The sequence below is a fragment of the Cydia strobilella genome, chromosome 6 (genome assembly GCF_947568885.1).
Source record: "Cydia strobilella chromosome 6, ilCydStro3.1, whole genome shotgun sequence".
Classification (NCBI taxonomy): Eukaryota; Metazoa; Arthropoda; class Insecta; order Lepidoptera; family Tortricidae; genus Cydia; species Cydia strobilella.
Window position 1 is genome coordinate 20,684,604 of NC_086046.1, and position 12,111 is coordinate 20,696,714.

The window sequence follows — 12,111 nt, forward strand, 5'->3', positions numbered from 1 at the left end:
CCATAAATCATCCGGTCGCACCCAATTTGTCGACGCGAACTGATGAAAAGGCCTTAAGGGGCCTAAGGCCCTCAAAATACAGAAATCGTATGTCACCGTCAGCTTTGCGGTGTTTAAACTGGTTTGAGGTCGATATTTCATATCATTCCTTTTGTTTTCATGTACATACCTACATTATAATACTTACTGAATTTTTAACATCTTAATTAAGTCAATCCATGACGTCCTGTGAAGGCATACATATATTTACAAGAATAAATCATTTGCGTAGTTTGAAGGCGGAGATAGGACTTGGTAAACTTAGGTAAAGTAAAAGTGGAGAATCGTTATTGTAATCTTAACACTCCGGAATTCGAAATTGATATATCTTATCTTTGGAAGAGGTCGCTCTTTAGCGATAAGACCGCCTGTTGTCTGCCTCTACATTTAATCAATTGTTCTTTTCTTTTGTATCTTTTTACTGAGGTGTGCCAATAAAGAGTATTCTATCTATCTTATATCCGTCCGAAGGAATATGAAAAATTATCTTTTCGGTCCTGATTTCATTGCTCAGTTTGTTTTCAAAAGTAAAAACAAAATACTCGATTGTGTCGCATATAGGTACGATACAGATACGCAACGAAAATAAGTTTTAGTTTTAAGCTGATATTTTATGTATTCAATTTAATATAAATTGGTTGAATCACGATTATGCCTCATATGATGCATATAGGCACAATCTACATCTAGTTTACCAACCTATACAATATTATCGAGTGAATTTTTATGTTGATTTTTTTCTAAGATCCAACCCTCATCTCTCAATCTGTAACTTGCACCAAAGTTCAGCAGCATTACGTTAAATTTCTCCTTTTTAACCAATCCACGAACCGATCGCGTCACAGGCAGATCGGCCTCTTAACTTCTCAACCTCGTATCAGATGATTACATTACCTAAAAGCAACCTTTCCAAGAATAAAATAAAGTTCGAATTCGAAATTTGAGAAAATTATATACGATGATTGGAGAGTAAGCCGGTTAGATAAGAAAAAGCGCTTTATCTTTCCCATTTCACTTTGATACCCTCTGGGGACATTACAATGACGCCTTTGACGTAGAAACTGTCGTTCTAAGCTAATGATTTGGTTTCGGGACGTTAATGAGAACCCGTCTTTTAGTAGGGTTCATTAAAAAAGATAATCGGAGAGAAGGTCGGACGTGGTGCCCTTTAATAATGAGAGACATTTGCTTTCAGCCATTTTAGCAAGATTCGAGGTGATAAATATCAAAAATACATATTTATGTTCATTTATTTATTCATGAAACACAAGTGGGTAAAGACTTATAATAACACTTAAAATCACAAGTCAAAACATAAAATCAAATAGAGAAATAGGATCCCTGATTTATCTTTATATTTAGCGTCGCTAAATAATTCTCAGAAATCGCTCAATAAGCAAATAGTCTAACACTCAATCAGATCAGATTATCAGACGCCCTTTCGCCCCCGACCCCCGACTGATCACGGTGGCAAATATTTAGTGAAAGTTTGCATTGTGGTCGAGATTCAGACGTATGTTATATTTTAGTTCGTGGGAACGATAAAAAATTCAAGCGAATAATAAGGGTTGAACCCTTATTATTCGCTTAAATTTAGTTAGTTGGGTCAAATTATTTTCGTTATCTTATTTTCTGTCCCCAAAAATGTCACAGTTTCAGATAATTTATATTTGAGATGAGACGGTCTCATTTTTTTAAAATGAAACTTGATTAAAATTAGAAGTATGGGAATTGAAAAATGAAAATGAAAAATGATTTATTTAGTAGCTTTTTTAACAAAATACAGGTTGGTGTCCCTTTTTAAGTATATAAATACTTGTGTTAAGGAACACCGCTCTTCCTTAGTGACTACCTAAAAGCTAAAAGCAACTATAAGGTTACGCTAAGGTTAGGTTAAGGCTAAACTAAACAGTTTATAAGTGATGAGTAGGCTATGTTATACTAAAACTAAGATAACGCTAGCAGAGTAACTAACGTAATTTTAAAAGTTTAAGGGCCACTTATGTGATAGTTTGTTTGTGTGTGTGTGTGTGTGTGTGTGTGTGTGTGTGTGTGTGTGTGTGTGTGTGTGTGTGGGTTTGTGTGTTAAGGTAATGGTTTGGTTGCTTGAATTATACTAGATTATGTTTTAAGTAGATTTTCTATATCGACGCAGTTTTTAGTGTTAAACCAGTTTATTACCTTTATTTTACATACCCTATAGGGGGAAGTATATATATATCTATTTATTTATTTAAAAGGTTGTACAATTTTGCCGATAGGGCAATGTACTGTCTTTTAGCAAAGGCAGGATTTGTTGGTGGAATAGGGATTATATTCGTTTTTTTTCTTCTAGAGGCATTAGAAACAGGGTAATAAAACGTGAACTTATGTATCCGTAAAATTACATTAAGCACGTATAATTTTCTTACAGATAAAAGTCCACATAGATCATACAGATCAACGGTTGGAAACCTGTAAGGCTTAAAGTACATGACTTTTATCAGCGCTCTTTGAGCTTTTTTAAGTTGTAAAAATTTTGTTTTGGTGGCTCCACTAGTAGGGACAAATTAAGTGTTTTCAAGATGCTTGTATAGCCATAATCTAAAATGCATTGGCCGTCTCATCTCAGCCGCTCTTGACACAATCAACAATCATCCGTTGCAACAATCATCCGTCAGGGATGCAGTGGCCATTGATGATAATATAACATAGGTAACTACTTCATTTAAAATATTTATCAGTACGGTTTTTACTCACTATTATTATTTTATTTATTGGTTTTTAGAATCCGAAACGTCGCCAAAAGCGACTAAAAATAATAGTGAGTAAAAACCGTACTGATAAATATTTTGAAATATGTCTCACGATAGTTTAAGTGCGTTAATTTAAAATGTTAGTAAAGTGGGTAAGGTTATGGCTACTTGAACCTTTGAAACATACTTACAGACTTCTTGGGCCGCTTAATTACAACCCTAAAGCCAAAGAAAAATGTTATGTAATTTGAAACCGGAAAACATGCAAGTCATATTTGTATAACCAAACTCATGGAAGGAAATGTAAAATTGTGTTTCCTTATCCATTAGTGTCTGGCTTAACAGTGACAGTAACGATTTGACTTCAAAAATGTACTACGAGTATAGAAGACAGATAATTGCGTGGCTTTCCTTTTCTTTAATTTTGGATGCATTTCTACCATTGTTTGATGTAACTGGATTTGATAATTGTATATTAATATTTTTTTAACTATTAGTCCATGAATTTTGTGGCAATCTTGAGACCTTTCTCTACTTAAGTCACCGATTCGAAACCTGATTAAACAACTTTCGCAGAATAGAAAAAAATCACGAAGATAGGTCTAAAACGCACCATTAAACGTTTGTTAAACAACATATTTTCCTTTTTAACGGTTGAAAATAACACAGCGCGATTTAGACACCAACAGGAAGCCTCAAATACCCCAGTGACTTACAACCCAGCAATTACACGTAAATAACTTTAGAGGCGGTTCCGACATGTTTCTGGCTGCCGTCACTCCTCAGATGTTATTTCGATTGCGTACACTTGCACCAGGTAATCTAGGGCATAGAGTAACTTATACTAGAGCGGTACTGTCATAGTAAATTTTGTAACCCCAGTAAATTCACTGCCATCTGTCGACACACTTTAAAACTAAAAATAAATATTTTTTTAAATACGATAAAATGTATTTAGATATGTATATTTTTTTTATTTTATTTGCATTAATTATTTTTATGATTCTGACCCATGTTCTTTCACTGATATGCGTTAAAATTGTTAAATAACAAACGAAACCGTCAACGCCATCTATACGACAGTTGGCCAAAGCTAGTAGCGCCCTCTGAACGAGAATCAAATTTTCGTGATTTTCGGGGCACGTTTTTTCCTTAGACTGTATCCATCTATTACGGAGTTATATCTGTCTTTGTCTAGGGTAAGCGGGATCCGCCGTAAAATATTACAAGTATTACAACTCGTATGATTTTGGGCGTCTATCGCAATTAAAGCATTAATATTAACATTAAAACCGATGATGAGGAGAGGAGAGGAATAGATGAGAATATAAGAATCAAAGTTTTTGGAACGTTAGCCGCCATTATAATAACGTGACTAAATACGCCCAACCCTTGACAGTTCAAACAGGATCCTGCTTTTATTGAATTTATATTATGTGTCTGTCGATTATCAAGTAAGGCAGTTGGCGTTTTCGCACATAAATTAAAATTGTGAAATTTTATAGCCGTTTTAGGGAAATAAGTAAATATTCTTTATTGTGCACCATAAAGTTACAAAATACACAGAGAGCAAAATACAAGCTTAAGACTAGGTAACAACAGGCGGTCTTATCGCTAAAAAGCGACCTCTTCCAGACAACCTTCGGGTAGCAGGAAAGTTAAGTACTTACAACTTTGAACGGGTAATGCCGATACATATGAATTATCAAACCGAAAACACAAACTTTTATAAACATTTTTATAAACTTTAAAGTACATACGTACATACATACATATATAATCATAGATAAAGGCAAGTTAAGGCAAGTAAAGGGAAGATATTGATTTAAAAAAATAACTGGTATTAATTAACACCAAACGATCAAATTCAGTCACATTCAAGAAATAATAAAAGATACCCAACACACTAATTAGTTTGATAGAAAGCTCGGTGAACTTCCGTGAATTCTCTTGGAATAACAACCCTGACAAATACGAATCACGCGATTCGGGCACCTCCGCCGCTCCTCGGGAGGGCTCGGGCAAAAATAGTCCCAAAAGGGATTAAATCTGCCGAATAAATGATCCGACGGTTTGCTTTTTCCGAACGAGATTGTCTAAACAAATGTGCCGTGGTATCGGGCGGTGGAAAAACGAATTTTAGTTAATCCGCTGCTGTTTGGGCACTCAATGAGAAGATTACGTATTGAAAATTTTAGCTGAGATTTTCTCTCACCAGTCGGCCAATGAAAATGTAACAAATTAAAGCTTGTGCTTTATGTTGCACAATCACCAGAAATGAAAGAAGAAATTCATCTGAAATAATTACCACAAATCTAAATGTAAAATAATACCAAGGGCACAGTATATTTAAAGTCCCATGAATACGGTATATAAAATCAGAAAATAGCGGCCCGAATCGAACTTTAAGATACGTCAAATATTACGTCTAGATACGATATGGATTAGATAGGTATGTTACTGTCAAAAGTGACGTTTTTTCGAACAAAAACGTCACTTTTAACACTGACATATCGTTAGTCTTGGACTCAAGGGCCTGACACTCTTTTATTGAGAAAGAATAGTCTTATTGCGATTCCTATAAGAGAAAAGATAAAATAGTGCCATGCTTTCTCCTTATCACTGACCGGGTGGTATCATAGGTAGGAGGCGATGGCGAAATACCTAAATTTATAAGAGTGAAAGAGAAAAAATCCTATGCTGCCCAAATTTTAAATGAATATTCTTTCTCTTACCCCCGGTCGCTCGGTGGCGCGTCTATAACTACTTGTATTATAAGTACTATGTCTATGCTTGGTTTGGTTCGCTTGACACGATTTCTTTGTTTAAGATGGAAAAAACACCCAATTACTAAGAATATTGGATTGGAACCGAAGTTGAACCTCTGAGCCCTTCTAAGAGCGAAGCGCGGAGACTCATTCAAAGCTGCATTCTAAATTCGATCTTAACACTTCAGTTAAGAAGTTCAGTAAAAAAAAAAAAAAAAAAAAAAAAAAAAAAAAAAAAAAAAAAAAAAAAAAAAAAAAAAAAAAAAAAAAAAAAAAAAAGTTACTGATTTTAAAATTAGTTTTCCTTCTATTGTCTGACGAGACTTTTTGATGTTTTTCATCTGTATTTTATATTCTCATAAATTCTTATCATCTTTGGTTTTAGCTAGAGGGCGCTTTATGTAACTGTGAAATCATCTGTATTAAAAATGACCTTTCATTGGATAACTTTTAGATAGTAGTGAAAATGCGTGTCATACTTGCCACACCGCTATCCTCAATTCGCCGCCATACCCAAACAATATACTCTATATATTCTAAAGGTTAAAATAAAACTTTCCTTTCACGAAACATAGTAGAAAATGGATCGTTTGATAGAAATTTCATCTCAGAGAAAACTATTTTCTGATACAGCTTCTTTGATGGATATCTAAAAGGACAGCTTTAGAAACTAGCATACCATTTATAAAACAGTTTTATGTTTTTTTAGGGTTCCGTACCCAAAGGGTAAAAACGGGATCCTATTACTAAGACTCCGCTGTCCGTCTGTGCGTCTTTTCGTCTGTCTGTCTGTCCTTCTGTATGTCACCTGGCTGTATCTTATGAACCGTGATAGCTAGACAGTTGAAATTTTCACAGATAATGTATTTCTGTTGCCGCTATAATAACAAATACTAAACAGTACGGAACCCTCGGTGCGCGAGTCCGACTCGCACTTGGCCGGTTTTTTATCAATTATTACTGATGATGACCTTTGAACAAGTAATATAATAAATTTAAAAGTTGAAAAATTACTGCCTTGGATGAGACTTGAACTCACGGCCTCGGGATCGATACTCCAGCGCTCTGCCAACTGAGCCACCAACATCTAACACACATACATCCAACATTATTTTAAGCTTAATAGCATCCTTCGCAGATGTTTCTGCTTGTTAAAAAATAATTTAAGTAATATAATTACAACCAACATGATATCTATTCTGAGTGGCAAATGGAGTGAAGATTAATTATTTTTAATTAAAACGCCGGCCAATATTGGTAATTCTATTTAATATAAAGCCTGACCAGTAATATATGATCATTGTCAAGAGGGCGCTGTTGTTGTGCATGTATAGGGTGACAGTTTAGTATAGTATGAAAAAATTAGTTCCAGTGAAATTCCGCAACATGGCGCGTGATCATATATTCCTGAATTAATTTTTAACAAGCAGAAACGTCTGCGATCGATGCTATTAAGCTTAGAATAAATTTAAAAGTGGAAAAATTACTGCCCTGTGAGACTTGAACTCACGGCCTCAGGTGGCTCAGTTGGCAGAGCGCTGGAGTATCTATCCAGAGGCCGTGAGTTCAAGTCTCACCCAGGGCAGTAATTTTTCCACTTTTAAACATATATTCCTGGTCAGGCTTTAAACACACAGTCGACATATCAAAACATAATAACCAATGTATAGAAGCACATATTTATGGAAATACCCAGTTTCACCCAATGACACAAATGAAAAAGCGTAGGAATACATATTTATGACCGCGACTGTACACCCACAGTTTGGCGGAACGCGAAACTTTTTTAATAACTCACTGATGTTTCGTCGGTAAATAGTTCCTAGCATTATTCCCGATCCTCGCTCTAGTATCGACAAAACCAATATTAGCTGACCTCGCGTCACATAACTACTATGCGAGATTGGAGATCAAATTAAAAATAGTAGTTGGTTCGGGTCAAGCAGTTGATATAACAGAACAATTCCAACTTGCCTGCACCATAGTTCTGTAGAAAAGAGTCATATGTGCAATCAATAAAGTGACATACATACATACATAAACCACTAAATATAGTTATAGCTCTTTCTGTGACAGTGTAGTGAACTGGGGCGTGCGTTGTTCTGAAAATGTATAATTAAGTACAGTCGATGGCAAAAATATCCTGACAAATGGCTCAAAAATGATGAATGATGAACACGACTTTATTGTCTTAAGGTATTTTTTATACGTATTTTTGCAATTTTGGGAATGTATATATATTTATTCTCTTGAATGTATATAATAACGCGTGCATTGGAGTTTTGGTGGTTCAAATAGTTAATGTCAATATGCTAAGTTAATGTGGAGTAATCAAAAGATCTGTATGGATAATAAGTTGGTACGGCGTACGCCAAAAAACGCTGCAAATTTTGTCAAAAGCATGAAAATCGGTACGATTGATCTTTAGGCCTTTTGAATCAATTTGACCCGTAGCACCAAAATTAAATCAAAAGGTGAGGAGTTATGACGTCATCTTTTTTTGTATGGGTATTTTTTTGTTTAGTAAAAGCGTAATTCCAGCTCTAGACACTGGAGGCTTTGGTCATTTTTTCCTTCGTACATGACATTTATTTCGGGTTATTGAATCAATAGTTATTTATAAATAAATTTACCAAAGCAAATAAATTTAGCAACTTAAAGAGGAAGAAGGGAAGACCAAGGAGAGCGTACATGCATCAAATAAAGGAAAAACTCAACGTCGTGTCCTATCAGGTTGTCAAATAGAAGTCAGAGGACCGCCAAATATGGAAACTGCTCCACCGACAAGTCTTACTCCTAAATATATGATGATGATGAAATTTACCAAAAGCAGTTGTTATAAATGTAAGCAAAATATTTTGAGAAAACCTGTGAGGAAATGTGCATTAAGCGTGGATACTTTGGCCTAAACTTTTCAGTAAGAGGTCTATGCCTAGCAATGGAATGACATGTATGATGCTGACTGGTTATGATTGTTTCACGCTCAAAATTACTCAAGTTTATGAATTAAACAAACACCGAAAACATTACAATTTTTGTCGTCTTGGCTCAAAACCATCATCATCATACCAGACCTTTATCGCCCACTGCTGAGCATAGGCCTCTCTACCAGTACGCCACTTGTCCTAGTCCTGAGCTAATCTCATCCAGAAGTGACCCGCAATCTTCCGGATGTCGTCCACCCAACGAGCCAATGGACGCCAGGGGCTTCTTTCATCCGAAAGCGGCCACAATTCCGTTAACACCATTCCGTCTTGGCTACTAACTAGTAGCTGAATCGTAGCTTAATCGGTACAATGATCGTAGGCCCTGCAATACGGGTCCAAGGTATGATTGAGATTATAAATCTATATTTTTTTTATTGCAGAGAAAGAACGCCCCGCTCAAAAGAGGGCGACTGGCGGTGGTGGAAAGACGCCGGTCTTCGGGAGCTGAAGCGACGCAGAAGAGACGTCCGAGAGACAACGAAGTACATCGAGACGGCGCTCGTGATCGACCGCGCGATGTTCGAGCGACGGAACGGCAGCACGCGCTCAGAAGTCGTGCATGACGCCATACAAGTCGCCAACATCGCGGACTTGGTGAGTAACTGAGTATTATATGAAACTATAGTTTAAGCGACGTATGTACAAACGACATCGAAGTAGGATGGCACCTTAGTCATAGAGCGACGGAACGGCAGCACGCGCTCAGAAGTCGTGCATGACGCCATACAGGTCGCCAACATCGCGGACTTGGTCAGTATTATATGATTCTATAGTTTAAGCGACGTATGTACAAACGACATCGAAGTAGGATGGCACCTTAGTCATAGAGCGACGGAACGGCAGCACGCGCTCAGAAGTCGTGTATGACGCCATACAGGTCGCCAACATCGCGGACTTGGTCAGTATTATATGATTCTATAGTTTACGCGACGTATGTACAAACGACATCAAAGTAGGATGGCACCTTAGTCATAGAGCGACGGAACGGCAGCACGCCCTCAGAAGTAGTGCATGACGCCATACAAGTCGCCAACATCGTGGACTTATGAATATACGAAACGTTAGTTAACGCTTCATTGAAGAAGCATTCGAGGAACGTCAAAGTAATGGCGACGCAAGCACACGCGAAGTACGCCAGTACTTTGCTTGTGTGCGTATGAATGTATGTATTGTTTTTCATTACATAAAGAGCCGTATTGAGAAATGAATTATTATTTTTGCGCGCAAGTTATAAGTAAATTACGAGATAATACTGTTTGTGTCAAAAACATCGCTTTTTGACCCTCATCAGAAATCAGTCTGAATTAAAAAACCCAAACAACAATATTTATTCCAAAAAAATTAAAGGCAAAAAGTTGATGTCAAAAGGTTAAACGTTCTATTGCTCTACATTTTAATACCCAATTGATGGTTATAAATGTTGCTATGTATTTTTCATAATCATAACTTATAAAAGAGTCCTTGAGGCCTTCTTGAAGAATATTGAATTTCGAAGTTTGATGACATCCGCTGTCACCTACTATAGAGACAATTATTTGCGTACTGGGATTATGACGAGCACTTGCACGTCTACCTTATGAATTTAAAAACTATGTCACGAACGTCGCTCTCGTCTGAGAACGCAGACTGCTTCACAACTGCTTAGTGCAACTGCATATCATGACCAATATATCATACACCTGCCTGCCTGTATGTAGTATTTCAGAACGTTACGACCTGATGCAAACCTTAAAAAAAGAGCGTACCTAGTCCCATCTTTAAGGCCATGTATTGTAACCTACAACCCCTCTGGTGTCCAGAGGCCACGTTAATTGCTTACTAACAGGCGATTGGTCTGCTTGTTTGCCTCCTATATCACAAAAGAAACATTAAATACTAGAATTATATCGACCGGGATTACTCCAAAAGTATCAAGGAACCTTACAAATCCCAAACGCCTGATTATACTCGTCCATCTCACAAAAACCTCGTCACCTAGGCTGTATACCGTTGTTATATACTTGATCGATGGCTGGCGCGACGCCACGACCTTGCGAATTCGAGTGGACTTTGTTCACGAACAATTGACTTGTTATTGGCACTTGAGTGCCGTGACAGTGGCTTTTTCTAGTGTTCTTTTAGTGCCAGATTTAGGGCACGTGTAATCTTGATTCTCTGAATTGTGACTTGTGACTTGCATTATTTCTTTAGTGATAGAGGCCAATTGAGTTGCTTAACTTCAAAGTAGGGTAAATCCAACAGATTTTGCGATTTTCGTAAATATTAAGTATTAATTAATAGGGTAGATAGATTTACTAAGAGGGACGAATAGATTTATCCGAGTTTGAAGTTAAGATTACATTGAGACATCCAAGTCGCGTGTGTATTTCACTCGTACTTGCTCGACTCGTACTGGAGCAACCTGAGCACGCAGTGGGTTAATTAACACAGCACTATTTAGGCATATTAAAATATATATTGAACGGCGTGTATCTTCTCAATGTAAACAATAGGATCGAGTGACATGATGATGTCAAGTAAACAAAAATTAGAACGGGCGAAATAGAAACTTAGTAATAATCATAAACACACATCGTCGTTAGCCTGTACCAAACCAGTTCATATAATACATAATAAGCACAGACACCGTAATGTATATAAATTACACTAAAATCTAAATTTAATACGACTGACGTCATTTAGATATTATTTTGATGTCACAGTATAAATTAGAATTGGCCTCTTGCAGTATTTCTTTATTATCAAGTCTCATTATAGTACCAATAAATAATTGATCAGTTTTACGTTTCAATTCTCAGTGATCATAATATGTAAATATAATCAATTAAGGGATATCGTACTCGTACTTATCATGCTTGGCATGATGATGCCACGCGTTTTCAATATTTAGGAATTTTTACATAGAGTAACAATAGTCCATCGCATTCACCTAATAACCCAGTTTATTTAAGATCCCATCAACTCCCAATAGTCCTTACACCCTGGCGGGTGCTGCCTCTGCGTGCGTCCCGTGATACGGGCAAGGGCAGCATCCGCTCGGTGTAAAGTGTTAAAAGGGCCTCTACGTGTTGGTTTCGGCTCTGCGCACGCCTCCAAAAAGTCCAGAACACCATTGTTCCGTAATGGGCAAGACCTAAGTTCAATTTGCACTTTAATTTATTGAATTTTACGATGACGAACAGTGATACAAATCTTATCCATCCCTCCTTCATCTGATTCAAATCGAGTTTTGAACTATTATTTATATCTATGACTGGCATAGCTATAATTAGCACTCGTCAAATCGTGTAAAAATATTTTTCATAATATCAATATCTAGAGAGGAAAATTGGGACTACATTTCGAAGAAGATATCTTTCACCGTCCTTTTGAGAAGGCTACAGAAAAGTTCCTTGCTGTCTTATTTACTTAGCTACCAAACAAAAATACAATAGGTATCGTTTCTAAGTCTCAGCTCTTAACCATTTAGAAAAGGTTCATATAAAAGCCAACTTGTCCAGGCATGCCATTGAGATTAAGCCCTCCATTCCACAGTTAGAATGTGACCTAAACATAAAGATGACTTTTTACAACCTCAAACTG

At 36.7% G+C, this 12,111-nt stretch overlaps 1 protein-coding gene across 10 annotated transcripts in view; it reads left to right on the top strand.

Moving 5' to 3' along the window:
- The window catches only part of LOC134742269 (disintegrin and metalloproteinase domain-containing protein 11), a 784,213-nt gene that overhangs the window by 710,341 nt on the left and 61,761 nt on the right, over positions 1-12,111 (top strand). For all 10 annotated transcript variants that reach the window (XM_063675307.1, XM_063675303.1, XM_063675305.1 and 7 more), the window contains one exon: positions 8,910-9,123. In XM_063675307.1, coding sequence (XP_063531377.1) covers positions 8,910-9,123 — 214 coding nt within the window. The remainder of the gene's footprint in view (positions 1-8,909; positions 9,124-12,111) is intronic.